The sequence below is a fragment of the Acartia tonsa genome, chromosome 10 (assembly GCF_053477335.1).
Source record: "Acartia tonsa isolate MP-2025a chromosome 10, ASM5347733v1, whole genome shotgun sequence".
Classification (NCBI taxonomy): domain Eukaryota; kingdom Metazoa; phylum Arthropoda; class Copepoda; order Calanoida; family Acartiidae; genus Acartia; species Acartia tonsa.
Genome location: NC_137269.1, coordinates 35555359 through 35576074, shown reverse-complemented (window position 1 = coordinate 35576074; position 20716 = coordinate 35555359). Strand labels below are relative to the sequence as shown.

Here is a 20716-nt window from a genome sequence, read left to right as displayed (position 1 = left end):
GGGGGAAGCTATGGGACACTCAAAAGGGCAACTTCACTTCAATTTTTAACTTTCTTGGAGTTTAAGTATCGTTAATGCAACTTTTAACTTTTTTTCAAGGTCTTCTATATATACAATATACATAAGTATCTGAATGTATGTGTGTGTTTGTTTGTTTGTTTTTGCGATCAGTAAGATCTTTGAAACTGCTGATTATAGAATATTACTACATATCACCAAAGGAAACTTTGTAATAGTCCAGGGAAGGTTTAAGGTTATCTTTCGGAGAGCCAGGTATAAAGTAAAAAAAGTAAAAAACTACCCGTTAACAATGTGAGTAAAGATTTTTTTTTGTGAGTCTGATTTTGAGAAGCTTAGTATTGGTAATTAGATAATTATGATTTGACATTATACATATGGTATCATAAAAAATATTAAACCAAATCATAAACTTTATAATAAGTACATTTAAATATATTTACTTTTTATCGAAATTAGTGGATTTTCAAAAATACTTAAATAATACAAATTACTTTATTATAAAAAATCCGAATATAATTAGTAAAATTATTTACTTTGCCTAAATCTATAAATGCAATATTGTAACGTAAACTAAATAAGAACTGGACAATAGACTTCCTCTTAACTAAGATTAATATATCGTGTAATGTCTTATGCCTGAATCCCTGCAGTTTTTTTTTAAATTAAAGGTTTAATAGTCCTCCATTTGGAAGACATCCAGGAATGAAAATTAGAGAAAAAAATACTTTATTGTCCACTGTTCTATCTCTGTATCTCTAAAAATAATGAATAGAACTAAATATGAATAATATCAATAACAGTAATTACTAAAAATATGAATAATATCAATAATAGTAATTACTAAAAATAACTTACCTTTAATTTTCATGGAATATGTTTCTATAAAATGGTTCCAAACAGTTTTGTTAAAATATATAATGGCCCTTATATGGATATTTTTTAGGTATACATATCCTTTCAAAAAAATATATTTTGAAGAGGGTGGTGAGATTTGTTTTTTTTTATAACAATGATTTCGAATGAACTTATCATTCCCATTCAAAAACAGCTTTGAACCTGTCCATTTAGCCTGAAACTCCTTTAGAAAGCATATCCCAATCAATTACAAGCTACTTTAAAATCAGTAAAAACAGAATCCTTATTGACAACCAGTTTTAATAATTTATGCTTTAGAGAAAAATATGCACATAGTTGCCTTAAAATGCCGCGAGTCTCTACAAAAATAGTTTACCTGGAGTAATTTCCTGAACTCAGACTTGCCTCTACTATTCTCTGCCTAAAATAATACAATAGTTAATTATAGCATCGTATTATAGACAGCTTTTCTCTGACACTAACATTTTAAAAATTATATTAGTTTCGTTTTTTTGGACCCGGCCGAGGGACAAATTCCCCGCTAACAAAACTGGGGATAAAATTATATTTTTTTTATTTCATTATTCGAAGAAAATTGAAAACAAACATGATACATGATTTTTCCGTATGGCTTAGAACCAGTGGTGCAAATCTAAATCTAATACTAATTTATCTCACAAATGACAATTATATTCATCAAAGAATTCAAATTAAAACTGCGAAAAGTTGCAATTTTTTTAAAGGACTACAAAATTGAATGCATAGGTATACCAATGCATATAGACTACTTTTTTGATGGAGGAAAGAAAGAGTGTACGAGTGAGTCAGTGAGGGAAGTGAACACTTATACATCATGAATATTGGACTTTTCTGTATGTGATCACAACCAAAACACACACAGAAAAAACATGATTATTCATAAGAAAACCAATTTCCGATGGAATAGAGAATCAAGGATTTTGTGGTTGAAGGTTGGTCATTTTATAAGCTTTTTGGGTCTCGGGAAGATTTTTAAAAGCGAAGCTTTTCTATAATTAGGGTCGGTCCGTACGTCCGTCCGTACGTCCGTCCGAGATAGATAGCTTTTATTCGTTAATTTAGGCATGTTAGAATTGTCCTATTGATTTCAAACTTTGCATGATGATTCCTGTAGTAGTTGGGTACGATTTAGAAAGCGTAGCAACTCTATAATCATTACCAGAATGTCCGTAAGTCCATTTTAAACATGTTGATTTTTCTACTTTTTTAACAACAAATTTTCAAGTGTTCTAATTATCCGTTTGATCTGATTTTTGGTATATTGATTCCTGGGACAATAAAGAACAATATTATAAGCGAAGCAACTCTATAATCAAGTCCAAAAATGCAAGTATGTCCATACACATTATCCTGCTTCAAGCAGTTTTTCAACAAATTTACTTACAATTTTGCTTCGACTCTTATACTTTTAAATTCTGATTATTCAGTTCAGATACTATACAAGAGTTAATTTTAAATTAAATTTATTTTTATATAGGTATTTTATGTCCTATATTAATCGTTTAGAGTAAACTTTTTATTTATGAGACTTCTAGTAAAGAAATTATACAAAGTATTAACTTGTATCCAAGGGCGTGCAAGAGGTTGGTGAAGGGGGATGCTACCCCCCCCCCCCCCTTACAAAAATAAAGAGAATCGTCAAGCCCACTTAACCCTATATCAGAACCAGCATAGGGTTTTAAATTGGACCTAAATAGCTTTTGTCTAAATACCTTGACTCGACAAAAACATAAAATGAACAACCCAATAACCCACTCCCTCCCCCGAAATTCTGTATTTCCAAAACTATTTTGGAATGCTTAGGGTACCCCTAATTCAAAATCCTTTGCACGGATTTGATTATATTCATCCATTCATTTCATATCATATATAACAAAAATACATATTAAACAAGGATGACAAGGATTTTAATAAGCAAAGGTTAACAGTTCAGACATAATAGTATTAAGATCTATTATTGAATATCAATGAATGGATCATGGAGAAAAACGAAATAACGACAAAGCCCATATTGTCCTGGTGTGACGTCATAAATTTCGGGAAAGGGAACGGAATATTAAAAGGAGAACCACATTTCTCCCATCTCATTTGAAAAGATTTTCTTCCCCCATTCCCTTCTCCTATCCCGAAATTTATGACGTCACAACAGGACAATATGGTATTTGTCGAAATAGCGGGTTTCGTCTTATTTTCACAATAGCTTTTGATAGGTTATTTTAGGTAAATGTTAATGATTGCCCCGCAGGGTTAGGAAATAGTCCCCACAGAAGCTGGAAGGAGGAGAAAAGCTACTGTGAAAATACGACGAAACACACTACTTTTCTTTCCATGATCCCAATGTTTTAATGTTGATTATATTACATGTTAAGAAATATATATAAAATAACAAGTGTAAATATTAAAACATTTATATATCAAAGCTGTACTATATGTCTATAACCAAGAAACTCCACAGTTAAAACAAAATACATTTGTCCAATTGTAAGTCGTTTGATGAAATTAGTACAAAAATATTGGCCTATTTGCAATTTTGTGGACCTTCTACTCTTTCTTTTATGGATACTATCTTCCTTATTTTTTTGTTTGAAATTAATCTAATTCTACTGGTATTAATTTAAGATAGATGCACACGAACAAACATAATAAAATTTGTGTTTGTTTATCATTCATTATAGCAACTGCATTTAGATTGAGGAGATAGATAGAAAGATTTATGTATCCTTATAATAAAGTAACAGGATGTCTCTCTGTCTGTCTGTTTGTACCGAAGGATCTCGCTAACCGCTGAACCATATGGTGTTCCTTAATTACAGTGTAGCTTTCATTTTTTTTAAAATCTTAATCTTAAATCCTAGAGGCCTCTAAAGGCGAAGCCGCTAGTGTATAATATAATAGATATATTTACAAAAGTTAGGTAGTAAGATAGATTTACTGAAGTTATGGAGATAAATCAAAATTAGGCAGATACATAGAAGGATACTCTCATGAGAAAGGCTGATATCACCATTAGATATCGGACTGGAGTATCAAGAGGTTTCGGGCGGGTATAGGAGCACCCCCCCCCCCATCTACAATTATTGCCCAAAGAAAAATGTCTCTAGGGGTACCCCCTCCACAAATGTACCCCCCTTCCCTTATTTTTAATTTATTTCCAAAATAAGTGATGTTTGAGTTTCAGTGCTTGACAGGCTCTTTGAGGGAAAGCACTTGAATGACAGATATGGCTAAAAAGTATTACCTATGGCCTAAAACATTGAACTGTGGTAGAGACACATCCGGGGACATCTGTACTGACTTCTCACCATCCTCCCACCTACAAATAATATAAACTAATTATTTTTCAAGTTAAAGAATAGAGAGTTAATAGTTATTTATGGTATGCTTATAATCAGCTTTTTGCGGATAAAAAAATTTACAATTATGAGATCAAAACTAGTTTTGTTAGCCCAGAAATGTCGAAGGCTACCACTTTCAAATATTGATTTTATACTAATTATCTTATGTTTTAAAAACGCCATAAATATTTGATTTATCAGGTTTTATCCCTGCTTTAGAAAAAAGGTATAAACTGTGGTGCTTTCTAAACTTTTTATTTGTTAGCTTGTCATACTTGGTTAGAAAGCTAAATTTTTATGAATATACCCTTTCTGTAAATTAAATTATTGGTTTATACGTTTGGACATTTCTAATTTGGAACCAACTAATCAAAAATTAACTGTGGTCCATTATTTTTTTAGCAGGTTTCTTTTTTGCTCCTCCTCATGATTGCACTTTTAAACCAAATAAATGCATGGATAACATAAAAAAAAGCTTTCAAATAAGTGTCAGATAGGTGTCCTATTTTCCAGCACTTCAAGCATCACCAAACAGTGTTAAATACATTAATTAAAAGTTAAGTTATAAAAAGGACTTTGTTTGATAAAAAATCTACAGCTCTCTCTTCTACTTATATTTACCACCTTGTCAAATCATATTGTACACTGGATTTATTTGTTTTCCATTGTCATATCCCTCCAACCCTGGCATAAGTGCAATTGTCACTCAAAAAATCAACATTTATCTAAATTCATGAAATTTGTTTTTAAAAACAAGGATAATTTTATCCATATAATGCGTCACTTTTGCTGATAGACCAGTCGCGAGTCAAAGGAAATATCCTCGCACATAATTCTTACACAGATAGGACTTCGAAGTAAAGGTAATGCAATCAAAGGTTGTCTAAAGGATGTTCTACACATGTTTATCTAGTTTATTCAGCATGATCTGGTAAGGCATACCAAAATATGTTTTAAAATCTTATTTAAGTTTAATTAAAGGTGTATAGAGTATATGCTCATTACCGCATGATCATAATGTTATTGTTTAATAATCCACTTTATACTAAAAAAAAACAACATTGTGTTTTGCGTTAGATCCTGCCATTAGGCAACATATTTGATATTTCTTGTGTATTAAAAAAATTAAAATAAAACTATATAAACAATATACCTATGTAAATATTCTGATCATATAATTGTGTTGTAATATGTTGACTGAAATAAATATTTTTGATTTTTAATGAACAATTTTAAACGTCTGTCTTTAATTAAAGCTAAAAAATAACATATTCCCTAAAGAAATATTAGTCTTAAATAGAAAAAATGCTGAGAAAAACGCCTCACCTTTAATATGGCATATGAATGAAGCTCTTTATAAATATAAATCCCGAATTACGTCATATTAGAATAATAGACTATTCTTATATATCCTCATTCGGGATACTTTGACTAAAAGTTATAAAATTTCTTCCCTTTTTTTTAGGCACTGTGAAGAGTCTATATGAACAGACAAGAGGGCATTTTAAATAATATGGTAGCTTCTTCGCTAAAACATTGTGGGAGAATCTAAGCTTTAAAGAGCTCGAAGACTGACGTTCATATTTGCTGCCTATTTGGGTTTACATAGAGATCTAGTTTGAGTCCAATTCTAAAATGTAAACTTATCTACCACAGAAAATATTCTTTTATGTTAACCTACATAACAAAAATTCTCTTTTAATTATACCCAACAAGATATTTCGCCATAGAGTCGCCTCGTGCAATATATGAACCGATTCCTATGCTACCTCGAATCTCATTCGCCATGAATTAACACCTAATTTTTTGGCGATAAACGTTGGAAAATCTCTTTCTCTCTTTTTTTAATTTATGCTACTCTGCTACGATATCGATAGCGAACTCGCATGCTAACTTTTGCTTGGAAGGCCGATTTTCCAACGTTTATCGCCAAAAAAATTAGGTGGTAATTCATAAGCTACCATTTGAGATATCGAACAAAATACCATGCTACCTTGTATGTTTGCGGGGGTTATGAACCATTATTCTTTTATAAAACACTGAATATAAATAGTGCGTTTTTTTTCATTACTTAAAAATTTTAATTTTCTCTTGTTAGTATTGCAAATATTTTTCCAACTTGAAAACTAGCGGCTGTGCCATTTGGGGTCTTAAATGGAAATTTTTTTTTGGAGGGGGGGGGGGTATTGTAACAAGTAACAAACCCAGTAAAAGCATCTAAAAAGCTTTACTGTAAAAGAAAATATTTTATTTGACCAGCAGTTAGCAAGATCTTTTGATATTAAAACACAAACAAACCTCCGGCCTTTTTTTATAAAAAGGACTAGTTACTTAATCCTTAAAGTAGAGTGAATGGGGTATTATTCTCTCTATTTTGTTTAAATTTGGGTAAATGTTTGAGGGGGAAGAAAAAAACATCATGTAAAACATTAGATAAGAACCGGTTCTCATCCATACGAAAAAACTATGTCTAGCATCGTATTATATCCAGCTTTCTACGAATATAAAAATGTACAATCATAAGATTAAAGCCAGTTTTTTTGGCCCGTACCTTCGGCAACTCGGGACTAAAAAACTGGTTTTAATCTTATAATTGTACATTCTGTATCCGCGGAAAGCTGTTTATAATACGATGCGAGAAATAACTATTAATAAGAAGTAGAATATAATATTTTTATCTCTCATATAAAAATTGCAGGAAGATCTATAGAATATAAATCAAAAGTATTATTTGATTAATGTTCAAGCAGAACCTGGGGGTACAGGCATAGGACAATGGGTTTAAAATCAAAATCTTGGTATTGATCAAAGGCTATTAAAGGCTGGAGATAATGCCGCTGTTTTTTGCTTGCAGCTACACAGAAAAAAAAACATTAAAATCTTCTTTTTTCTACCATTAATTCATTTTTTAAAGTTGGGCTTTTATACTTTTCATCTGTTCATAACAATGGTTTTACTTATTAATTTATATTAGGATTGGAATAGAATCGGCCTACTTAATTCAAACCTAGCATAAATATTTCAATTACACTGATAATCAATTTTAAAAGAGTAACAATTGTATATTTACTTTGGTGAGGCTCATTAAGTGTTTTATACTAATATAAATGATGATTCCTAGGACAATTTATAAGCAAAGTAAAACTAAAATCTTGTCATATATAAAAATGAAGTGTCTTATCCCTACAACCCAAGAAAGGACCATGGTCTGGTTCTGAGTTTATTCAAAGTTGTAACATCACAGTAGAATTCCTGTTTTAGAATTATAATTTGCTGTGATTTTAGAAATTTGAAGGAAATTATACCTACATACCATTTCAGAGAAATTAGTTCTTTCTAACAGAGGATTTTTGGTGTTTTCCCTTAAAGTGCGTAGCGAGCACGTACAAATCCGCTAAACTCCCTTTTTTAAATAAAGGGGGGTGGGGAGTTGCTTATTGCCTAACCCCTAAAAATGATAAAATATTTCTTTTTTGTTTTGTTTTATAAAATACATTAAAACTACCTTAATTATTTTAGTCTGAAACAGGATACGTTTTAGTTATTGTTGAATTTTTATACCTTGTAATTTAGTCTTTTGCGTCTTATAATTTTATTGGGAATGAAAGGCATGAAAAGGCACAACTTATTAAATACACGTTTTAATCCATAATCTAATTTGTCCATACTTATTGGAATACATACATTTTGGATGCATTAATAAAGCGTCGAGCATATATCTAAACTTCATTGAGTAGCTTCGTTACCATAGCCAAGAAAAAGTAATTATGTTTGTATATAATGTTGTACTATAGGTTGTTGGTTATATAAAGACCATTCACAATTATTTGGCAGGCAGCTATATAATGTCTCAACATATAACAGATTACAATTATTAGATTTACAAAAAGCCCTGGAAAACCATTAAATACAGTTACCTAAGGACAGGTATAGAAGCTGCTTACAGTGCCTATACAAAATAACGACATACCATTGGTCAATTAAGATGTTTACTGGCCTGCCATTGTTAATTTAGTCTGTATATTGGTCACAGGTAAGGTCTGTTTCTAAGCCAAGACTTTACCCTAGGTTTTAAAACCCGACATAAAATCTACCTACTCGACTTGCATGAGTCTTTTAATAGTATTTATTTAAAACATAATTTTCAGTACCAGAAAAGAAAAGAAAAACAAAGTCGCGGGTTTCGTAGTATTTTCACAGTAGCTTCTGATAGGTTAGGTCAGGTAACTGTTAATAATTACTCTGCAGAGCTTGATCTTTAAATCATTTTAGTGGTTGTTTAGATCGGGGCGCGCCAAAATTTCAGCCAATCACAGCGCTGCGTTTTCAAAATGCAGCGCTGTGATTGGCTGAAATTTTGGCGCGCCCTGATCTAAACCACCACTAAAATGATTTAAAGATCAAGCACAGGGTTAGGAAATTGGCCCCGTATGGTTAGAACCACCAGCAGTGGCTAAAAAATGAGAGCCTACTCTGAAAATAGGACAAAAACCACAACTTCGTTTTCTTTCCATGGTCCCTCAAAAAACTTAATGATTAAGTCGTTTTTGACCGTTCAACTGACCGACTAACAAAAACACAACGTATATTTCTTAAATCTATTTCTCAAAATCCTAAAACAATAATTGTTTAAAGCTTATTAGTCATCTAAAATGTTAGTCTTACATTTATTTATAACCTAATATTTAAACTATGTTTTATAAATATAATTTAATAAGCATTAGTCTAGTAAATAAATAGTCTAATATTATATCTTTATTTTATATGTATAATATGATTAATTAGGCGTGTAACTAGATTTGTAAAGTTAGATCCTGAAACATCTGTTTTTCTTATAATGTATTTCTTTTATAGACTCTAGAATTCTTGATTCGATAGCAAGCTGGACAAAGTGTCTCAAAAATCAGCCATGTGACGTCATAAAAATGAGGGAGATAAAAGGAGAAGTGGGAAGGAAAACCCCTAAAAAAGAGATGAACAATCCCTTATTTTTATGACGTCACAAGGCTGATATTTTAAGACACTTTGTCCAGCTACTACGATAGCGCACTTCTAGACTAAACACTCGTGTACTATAAAAAGTAGGGTTTTTCTGTATATGGGACCTAGCCGTGTTTTAGACTATTTATTAAGAAATATAATACGGTGGTTAAATCCCCCTTCCCTTAGAAGCTTATTTTTCTCTTTCTTGACAAAGCTTCTTGCAGTGTAAAAGACAAAGTCACAAGTATAAGAGATATGCTCATGTAGTATACTTTATCTTATTTTCGTATCTAATTGTTATATAGTACGAGACGGATGAGCTGAATTTGAATTTATGAATGTGTACCTACACAGTTTGCTCGTTGTTTCCTCATCCTATCTCAATATTTACTACTAGCTAAAAAAAATTCAAATTTCCAAAAAAAAATCTAAATTTGATTGAATAAACAAGGGGGGGGGGGGTTAATGCAACCATCTCGTAATCAGTGAGCAAATGGCACTTAGAATTCGAATTTCCATCTATAATTTTGCATAAGTAATCCTTGGTAGATCTATTTTCCCTAAATCGAACAAAAAGTTGGAAAAGTAACAGCTAACGGCTGGCGGCTCATCTGTTTTGCCATTTGTTTGATATCTATATTGCAAATTAGTCACGAAACCTCTCTCAACATAATACTCTTTTTTACTCCAAAACGCTATCAAACGGTTTTAGACGGTAGCTGTTGGTACTAAGAGTTTTAAAATTGGTTATTGCTATCATTTAACATGAATTAAACCAAAAATATGTTTTAAAAAGTTTATTCCTACGTAATTGATGATGGATTTACCCTGAAAATAGGCAAAAAACGGCTGAACGGCTGAGCCGCTAGCCGTTACTTTTCCAACTTTTTGTTCGATTTAGGGAAAATAGACCTATCAAGGATTACTCATGCAAAAGTTCAGATCTAAATTCGAATTCTAAGTGTCATTTGCTCACTGATTACGAGATGGTTGCATTAAAAAAAAAAACCTTTATACATTAATCATTCAAAATTTAATTTTTTTTAAATTTTTATTTTTTAAAGTTTAAAACTTTTTTAGCTTTAGTAAATATTGAGATAGGATGAGGAAACACCGAGGAAACTGTGTACACATTCGGAAATTCAAACTCAGCTCATCACGAGACTTGTATCATAGCATCCTAATTTCACTATACCTTAGGTATGCCCGTCATTCATTTTACTTTAGTTTCAGTGGCGAAAAAATTTATCGTATTCTATTTCCTAACAACTTTACGTATATAGTAGTTATTTGTTGCCTCGTATTATAGACAGCTTTCTGGGATATTAAAATGAAAAATTGTAACATTAAAACCATTTTGTAAGCCCTGAGGGGCCGAAGACCCCGGCTAACAAAACTGGTATTGGTTATATTATTTTTATTTTAAAATCTATTTAAATTATCTGTAACGATGCTGAAAACCGATTCTAATACACCGGATAAGCAAAACTGGAAAATTAAATACTTTCATTAATATAGTAAAAGCCTCTAGGGGCTAAAGGACTGGTCCAACAAAACTGGTATGATTTTTAATATTTTTTAAAATTTTGTCTGTAATACGATGATATTTTTAGTATGGCTGATAACCAGTTCTATCCAACTTCATTGATAAAGTTAATGGGAACATATTTAGAGTCACTTTGCAGATGTTCAGTGGTCATAAAAAGATTGAATTTGTGTTCATTAAATATTATAAAGAAAGACCTTTTCAAAAGATAAATACATGTAGCATCACCAACAGACTAACGGATCAAGTAAACAATCTTAAGAAAATTACATTTTCCAAAAGCTTTACGGGCTGACTGACAGACGGACAAACAAAGTGAGTTCTAAGAGTTGCTACGCTACTAAAAAATGAATATTATCCCTATGGGAAATCATACGGAGTAGTGCATGGTACTTTGTAATTGTATGTAACTAAATTATATGAACGATGTCCTGTGTAACAAGACATAATTAATTTTACTCTCCAGGAGTTGTCAACACAAATTATTCAAGTTTAATTATATTATTGATTAGTCCCCCCTCTCTCCTCATTCTGTTCTGGATTCTCATATTCTCAAACTAATTTCTTGACTGCTAAAGTCATCGCACCCCCCCCCCCCCTCTCTTACTTAATTTTTTTTGTAATACATATTTCTAGTCCCTTTGTAAAACTTTACCTAACCTTAACCTAAAATAATTATTAAAAATCGTATTTTTAACAAAGTTTGTTTTATGTCCAAATCTGAGGGAAATGCCCAAAAAATATTCCCTGAAATGAGCGATATCTATAACTGAAGCCTAAACCTTAACATATTATATATTCGAGAAGAAGGTTTGAATTGCAGTGTTGCAAGTTGCACCTTACATTGTCTATGTAGATTAATTAACCCATTAGTGACGAACCGGCTTTTAACGCCCAGTTCCAGAAAATGCCGAAAAAAACCAGTTCTCAGTTTCAGGATTGCATCATTCTTAGTATGAATCCCCCCTCAACTTCCCTAGTTTTCATTTCCCCCCGGAGCAGGCAGTTTTGCTTACTTCCGTTTGCCGGTATAGCTCAACAAAATTTGAAAACCAAGAAAAACGAGGTGATTTTAAAATACCATTCCTAACTTTTTTTGTTTATGAAGTAAAGTTAGTGATTTTTTTCATGAAATTTAAAGTTTATTGGCAACTACATTCATTTGTGAATTCGTTTTATTCAAATTATTATTTTTTATATGATTTATTTATCGTTTTTTAAGTTCTATATTGGCCCGGCTCGGCCCAAGTAAAGATACCCGCAAGTTTTATTGCCCGGCTCGGCGCGAGTAAAGATACCCGTCCACATATAATATCAAAATTTTAAAACTTCTAGGAAGCAGGCTTTTTTAACTGAAAAGGGTGGCACCTATAGCCAAAACACTAAATGTGATATAAATCGTTTTGTATCTTACTTGTAGCTCTATCAATTACATGAGGTTATGTAGTTTTCAATTGTGGATTGTATCGTAGTATTAGCTACTCTACAACTCACTTTGGACGTTCAAAAATTACATTTTTAATTTTTTGGGCCAAATAACTGGGTATTTAGGACAAAATCGGGCTTGAATGCTGGGGGAAAGCACCAAAAAACGCCAAAATCGGTTACCAATGCCGAACGGTTTCTTTACTCGCGCCGAACCGGGTTTTATTGCAACTTTCCTGTGCACGCCACTAGAGCAAAACAAAAAAATTGGAATTCCGTTTTTACCATAACAAAGCTTCCCTGAAATTTTCAGCTCGATCGGTCCATAAAAGTGGCGCTTGGCACTAATGGGTTAAGATAAGTTGTGTTAGTCCAACTAGAAATAATATATTATATTTTTATTTATATTTTTATTGGCGGATTTTAAAATGTGAATACTGAAATGAGTTTAGAAAAGATTATATTTACTATTCATATATTAATTTTACTGAAGAATTAACATTACTGTTTTTATATAATTAAAAATTGGTGTTAGTTTGCTTATTCTTGTAATTAATATGAAAAAGTATGTATTTAAATCAACCAAGTTACAAGTTAATCTACAAGAGTGATTATATAATGGCAGAAACTTTGAAGCAAGTCTTTTGGAATCCACAACTTGTCACATCTTTGAAGACATTTGTTGAAAATGAAGATGGGGGCAAATTTGCCAAACATGTTAAAGATCCGTTATCCGACAAGCCATAGACTTATTTTAAATATCATTGGGTGAAATGCTTTGATGCATGGAAGTCAACAAACAAAGCAGACAAAACAATGGAAAGGATTAACGTTCAATCCTCTAAAAGAAAAATAAAGCATGCTGTATTGACCCAACAAAGGAAAAGGCCAGGGGGAAGGTGGAGGGATTAAAAACAAAAAACATGCAGGACAAGTTGAACTTGGCCTGTCACAGGAAGCTGTCCTTTAAAGCATGTGGAGGAATGGCTGTTACTCCACCACCTACACCAGCTGGAAGCGATTTGGATGATGAAGACCTTGAAAGGCTTCCTGTTGTTCCTGTTGATATTAAGGGAGCTGATTTTTCACTCCCTCCAGATGAAGTCTTTCAAGGATTTTCATCTTCATTCGTTTTATATAGAAAGAACCCTCATGAACCAAACCAATTAACATTTATTTTAGAAAATGGTAGATAATCAGCAGGAGTCGACGAGGGTGTTAGAGTAAATGACGAAATGGATGGCAGTTTGATGGATGAGGAAGAAGGTGGACTAAGGAAGGAAAACGAGAGAGTTAACTTGATCAATAAACTAGGAAGAAAAAAAAAGTGAAACAGATCTCAACCAATATGCTCTTAAAATTAGCCGCAGAGAAAGATGGTAACTCCTCAATAAGAAAAGAACTACTACAGGTAGATAGACAAATTAAGATAGAGCAACTGAATACTGTCAAGGACAACAGAAAATTCCAGGCAGAATATAATGCTGAGAAACTTTGCCATCTAAAAGAACTCAATAAAAAAAGGATGGAGATGTTCGAGGAAAAAAGAAGCCAAACTCACACCTGGAAGCAGTTTTTGAGCTTTTCTGCGTGATTAAATTTTGTTGTTGTTTGAAATGTTCTTGTAAAATGTATATTACTTCATAATTTCATCTACTTAAGTAAATACACAATTGAACAAATGAAAAAAAATAAATGCCCCTTATTATTTTTAAAAGGTACAGATTTTTGGCCAAGGCTACTGCATATGTGTGTGCCTGTTTGTATATGTATTGAAATTAGCAAAAATACGGCACAAAAAGATATCTTTATCTGCCAAAAATAAGCTTAATATGTTTAAACATTTAATTAAAAATAAATAAAATCATTGATTAAAACAATGTATATCTTAATGCTTACTTAAGGTCAGGTTGGGTTAAACAAGACCTGCAAACTTTCTTAAGGAGCCTTAAACTGTTTTTAAACTATTTTTAAAAGGTATATTAAAAATATACTTTGACATCTGTAGAATCATACTGCAAAGCCAAAAATGAGAACAATTGCCCACATCAACTTTTATTAGGATTTTAAAGTTTATTTTTTACTATGGATTAAATAATTTTTACTGAATCGTGATGTTTCTTCCCTTTGTAGGTAAAATACTCAGCTTTTAGAGTGTCTTGCTTCGTAAATATTGTATGCTAGTATACAGTAAAGTTAGGTCTTTTGATTTTATCTATCAATACTAGTTAAAAATTAATTCTTTACAATATATCAATGAATTAACATAAAAATGTTTCATGTTTATTATACATTAAAACACATAAAAATTGGCTGTAAAGGGTTAAATAAATTAAGATGACAACAAATGTTTATGCAATACAACAAATTTATTTTTGTCACATATACAAATATGATATAAAATAAGATTATTCAAACATATTTTTAAAAATATTTTTAAAAAGTATGTATCTTTTATGAGTAGGGTTTTCATTCTTTTCATTTTTATTAAATAAAATTATTTAATTACGTTTGAAATAAGTCACTTTGTGAAAACACTCTTTCGGAAATTCTAATTTCTAATTGGTTTAAATTCAGCATTATGTTTTTTATTGTATTATGTCAGATTTTTCAATGAAATTGATTGTTTTAGAAAAAAAATTATTTCCATTGAACAGAGTAATGTTTTTTTTATTGTATCAGTATAAAGTGAATTATATAAAATTGTTCACTAAGTTACAATATTACACAAAGTAAAAAAAGACCCTTTGATCTGGTAAAAATGACCAGAGCAATAGTAAAAATTAATTTTTAAATCCCCCCAAAAAAGTTTATTGGGGACTTAATTCAAATTTGGGCTCTGCAGTCTGATTCTATAGGTGTCCTAGTATATTTTTGACCCCCCATTCAAAAATAGTTTAAAAACAGTTTATAGGACGCCTGCAAGAAATAACACGCTTTAACTGCTGAAAGACTACCACAAGAAAACCCAATACCCCAAATTTAAAGCCTTCAGCTTCAATAACAAAAAAGTTCTAGGCATTTCAAAATAGCATTTTATGTACAATGGAATTTTTGAAAGATTTCCAATGCTCATAAAAGAAAAAAAACAGTATTAAATTATGTCGCCTAGACACAAAATAATAACCTTATCTTTGTCAGAAACTTAGATTGCATGTAACTAATTACATTTTTACAATAAAACACCACATTTCATAGTCAAAATCTATGAAAAAAATTCGATTTAAATTGCATTTTTAAACAAAAATCATAGCGGAAACAAAGGGGTAAACTAATACAAGCTTAGCTGTGATTGGTTGTTAAGCTGATTCAGCCTTCCGATTGGCTACAGTACATTAGGTACAACGCAAGTAAAACTTAATTTTTTTTAATGATTTTGACTATAAAAATGGGTATTTTTATTGTAAAAATATAATTAGTTACTGGAAACCTAAATTTATGACAAAAATAAGCTTATAATTTTGTTTCTAGGCCACGTAGTTTAATTTCAAAGTTTCCAACATGAGCATTGCAATTCTTTCAAAATTTTCATTGTACATAAAATGTCATTTTAAAATGCCTAGAACTTTTTTGTTATAGAAGCTAAAGGCTTCAAATTTGGGGTATTTGGTCTACTTGTGGCAGTCTTTCAGTAGTTAAAGCGTGGTATTTCTTGCAGGCTTCCTTTAAACACAAAATTATCCAGGTTTTGATTCACAGGTTTGTTAATTTAATTTAAACTTATAAAATAAATTAAAAGTGTAATAATGATCAACAATACTTTAATCCCATAATTTAGTCCAACTGCCTCACCAAACCAAAATTTGGCAAATGGATTGTAGTGCACATTTCATGGATAAAGTCATTAGTCAATGGTTTTTAAGTCATTCTGCTGAATACACTCTTATGGGTGGGAGGGAGGAGTGATTCCATTGCAATTATTCTAGTTTACAATGTATAATACAAAATAAATGTTTTAAGGTTGAATTTTTCCAGGGGTTATTGCTCTTTACTCTACAGAAGACCCTTTTCCTTAGGAATTAACATATAACAGTCAAACAAATAGTTTCTTATGCCTATTTAAAAAAAAAAGATAAATTATATGCTAGGGGCTCAGCCACCAGTTAAGATAATATATACAAGATAAAATTCTGTAACTATTATTAATATAACTAAATTCTTTTAATTAAACTACATATTCCAAAAAAGACAAAGAAATAATAAGTTTTTGTAACAAATTTACCTACCATGTTATTTGTGAAACAACTTAACTAATTTGAATTTACAATGTGTTTGAACTAGCTTTAGAGTTGACATATATGCTAAACTCTCTATCATAGATAAACTCATGCTATCTTTCTATCCTATTTTCTATCTATCTATCTGTTGCTATCCTAGATGTTTTGGACAAGTTTTTAATATTTATCTGTTGTAATCTAAGCCATCAAATTGATATTTACAATAAGACTCTAAATTATAAAAGCTCTAGATATCTTCCGAACTATCTATATATCCATCACTACTAGGGATCTCAGCTATTAATCTAACAAGTGATCTGATACCTCAATTCTCTTTATATCCCCTGTTTACTACTTTACTTTGTTATTTATTTTGCATATTATTGCTCAAGTACTTGTTTTCATGTTTTATTTTCTTGAATTATATTATCACCAAATAATTCTCTTTAAAATGAAAGTTGCATCATTAATACATGAAAATGCTTGAGTTTACTATCTAAATTAGTGTATGCTTGCTGTTGCTGCATTTCTTATGGACATAGTAAAAAAGTATTAAAATAAAGGGGGCAGTGGTTAAATAACTGTCTAATAAATATAAACACAGCCAAATAGCAAAATAGAAACAGAAATCTTTTTTCTAGCAAATGTGAAAGGTCCTGATAACTAGAATCAGGAAGTTGTCAAGGTTAAAAATCTTATAACAGTTATTGGTCACTCTTTTTCATATACTTATACCATCTTTGTGTATTCTAATCCTAATATACGTGTAGAATACTAGTATAGTGCTTTGACTCAGAACATTTCAACAAAATCAAGTTGGAGATTTGAAAATGGGATTTAGCCCTTTCTATCCATCCAAACATCCCACCCACCTTCCATCCCCTCCATTGTACAAGCCATTGGCCAGTTAATCGGATTATCCTATTGTATATTGGCTTTCTACAGGGGAAAATATATAAGAATGTGGTAGGTTTTCAATAGTTTTGAAAAAGTAATGGAAATCTTAGTAAACATTTCAATACTTTTGTCACACTAATTAAATCTAATTCTATCCATGACTTAATCTTACAGGGTCATTCAGGAGAAATGATATTTTTAAAATCTTAATTATGCATAGAAAATAAAACAATTATGTAAAATCCTTTATATATTTGGAAAACATATTATGAGACATTTATGTTTCAAATATTTAAAAATAATTATTTCAACAAATTATGCCCTAAAAACCGGTTTTTCCAAAGGCCTTTTTTTCGAAGATTTATTGATTTAAAGGTTGTAAAAAAATGTGCACCTTTTTGAAATTCAAATTGCGCAGCTTGTGTTCATAGTAGAAAAATGTTATGCATATCGTTAGAATCGTCATAGGCTCTAGTTTCTTAATATATAAGAACTATTCCCGTGCTACGTATAGTATAGGAGCTACGTGGAAAAATGTTCCAATTACTTAAAACTTTTCATCCTTTTTCTCACATTTTTCAACGTAGCTCCTAAACTACAAATAGCACAAAAACGGGTCTTATATTTTCAAAAACTAGAGCTTATGACGATTCTAATGATATGCATAACATGTTTCTACTATTAACACAAGCCAAGAAATTTGAATTTTAAAAATGTGTGTATTTTTTAACACCCCTGAAATCCATAAATCTTCGAAAAAAAAGGCCTTTGGAAAAACCGGTTTTTAGGGCATAACTTGTTGAAATAATCATTTTTAAATATTTAAAACATAAATGTCCCATAATAGGTTTTCCAAATATGTAAAGGATTTTACATAATTGTTTTATTTTCTATGCATAATTAAGTTTTAAAAAAAATCATTTCTCTTGAATGACCCTGTAGTTTTTAATCATCCATTTAGTGTAAGGAAAAAGGCATATTCTAAAGCTTCTTTTGACTATCACTTTTTCTATGTTTTTATCCATTTCTACTGTCTTTCATTCATCCACTGCTTTTACATTTTGACCCTTCCTCTACACTTTAGATTAAAAACGGTAGTAGGATAAAACAGAGAAGGTTTTTGGCCTTTCCAGCCAAGAATTCATTGTATTTAAAATTTTCAATTATTTACTGTGTTCTTTTGGGGACAGAAGCATAACAACTTTGGTTTTAGAAGTTTTGGCTACCAAAAATAGCTTTTAAACGTTTCAGAATTTAAAATTGTATTGCTTATATTAACAATGACTAAATTATATTTCAAAGACTGAATTAGAGACGAGCAGCATTAACAGAGGTGGATTTCCCTCCTACACACCTTGACTAGGGTCTACATGTTTGTTTGAATTTTGAACATGCTGAATATGTAGGGGGGTGGACATCAAATCATAAAATAACCCCCTCTCGTCTGTATTTCACCCCTTTAAAGCTTACACCACCCTAGATTTTGATTCAAGTCGGTTGTCAAAACCATATGGAACTATTTTCCACATACTTCTATTTAAAATCTACTGTGTCCTACTTCCTCTTTAAAAATACCCTTTCAAAGCTTTTATTTTATTTTAGTTTAGTTTCGTGGATCAAAATATTTCTTCCTTCTTTATTAAGAGAAAATCTTAGTTTACAAAGACTAAGATCAAATCAGATCAATTCATCTACACATAGAATACAAGCTACTCCAGGCAGAATTTAACACAAAAGAGTTAAGAGAAAGATTGATTTGTTTTACCATTTAATACAGGAGGTATGAAAAAAACTATAGCTCATTTGTCCTTTAAAGTTATTGTTATTAAAATCACAATGTCATATTTTTAATCTACATAAAGAACTTATAATAGTAATCAACAGAAGGAAAAAAATTTATATTCAGGGAATTGATGTACACATCCAATTATGATAAACAAAATCACTCATTCTGTAGATCAGGTTAATTAATTAAAACCTTAATTCTAACATTAACGTTTATATTACCCTCTTTTTCTGGCCGGTAATATCATATTCCCTTTTTAAAAAAAAATGACGTGTTTAACCTCCTCCCCTTATAATCTTAGGCATCTAAAGAAAGATATATTTGGTTCTTGTACTAAGTCTTTGACTTACCTCTTTTCATACCCTCTCATTACAGACTTTCACTTTTCAATTTCTATTCTGAATTCATATATTAAAGACCAATATTATATAAATGTATTCTATATATGCAAAAGGGCTCGTTGTTATCAATATACAGGGTGCGGCACATAAATCCGGACAAATTCTAATTTTTAAACAAATGAACATAAAATCGTCAATTTTAAAGATTTTATTGAATTTTAAAAACTTAGAGGCAGAATAGGTATGTGACTATTAGATTATTTAAAAAAATGGCGGCCAACTCACTGCCTCCTCAACCGCCGGCAGGTCCAGGTCAAAATGTACCTTTCCAAGCTGGCATAGTTCTCCTTGATAGTGGCAATGAGGGAGGTCTTTGTGGTATGGGCACGTCTATTGGTGCATGCTTCAAAGTAGCCCCAGGCCCAAAAGTCCATTAAATTAAGATCGGGATGCTGGGAGGCCACATTTCCTTAGAAACGTGAGTAACCGCAGGATCCAAATTCGCCCAACTTTCAAGCTACCATTAGACACGGAGGCTCTTATTTAAACCACAGTTGAGCTAGAACGACGTTCTTTACCTTTTTAGAAATGGCATGAAGTTTCAGCTAGGGTTGTCAGTGCAAACCATATTTTAAAATGAGTTTTAAAGTTCAATATGGGTCCCTGAAGTGAAGAACCAGGAAATTTACTTTACTGGAGTACTACGGCAAAGTTATTGTAGATAGAGAGCTCTAGTCTTTTCTAGTGTCTTACTTATGTATCTAACAGTATTTCCAGCTAGTTGCATAACTCTACCTAAACTACAGATGGGCTGAGGTCAGATTTAGTGGGCCCTAGTAGAGAATCCAGATTAAACCACCGGCGCATTTGGAATCTGCCTTGTTGTACATATGCTCGGCAAGCTCGTTGTACACGTCCATCTTCATCCAAAGGTTTTTTGTGCTAAAAGGTCATTACTTAAGCTTTGTATAGTGGGGTTGAACGTCCTAATTGGTAAAGTAGTTTTGACTCTATGGCCGTTTAATAAACGTCCGGATTTATGTGCCGCACCCTGTATCTTCCTACCTCTCTTATACTTTTTCCCCTTTCTTAGCATCCCTTGGGAGTTCAAAGAGGATTTATGAAAAGAGTTTTAATTTTTTCTGTAGTAAAAACTCATTTTTCTCATCTTCATAAGTAACATAAAATTTTAAATATTTTTCCTTAATTGTTTAAATTTATTTGTGAATTTTATTAAGATTTTAGGTGCCTAATTTTATTTCTCTTGTGTT

General features: G+C 31.3%; 1 protein-coding gene across 2 annotated transcripts in view; it reads right to left on the bottom strand.

Annotated features, from left to right (window-relative positions):
* Positions 1-20716, bottom strand: part of LOC145329988 (gamma-aminobutyric acid receptor subunit beta-like) — a 113098-nt gene that overhangs the window by 46265 nt on the left and 46117 nt on the right. For both annotated transcript variants that reach the window (XM_080174491.1, XM_080174492.1), the window contains exons 4-5: positions 4154-4228; positions 1253-1297 (exon numbers count right to left, since the gene is read on the bottom strand). In XM_080174491.1, coding sequence (XP_080030617.1) covers positions 1253-1297; positions 4154-4228 — 120 coding nt within the window. The remainder of the gene's footprint in view (positions 1-1252; positions 1298-4153; positions 4229-20716) is intronic.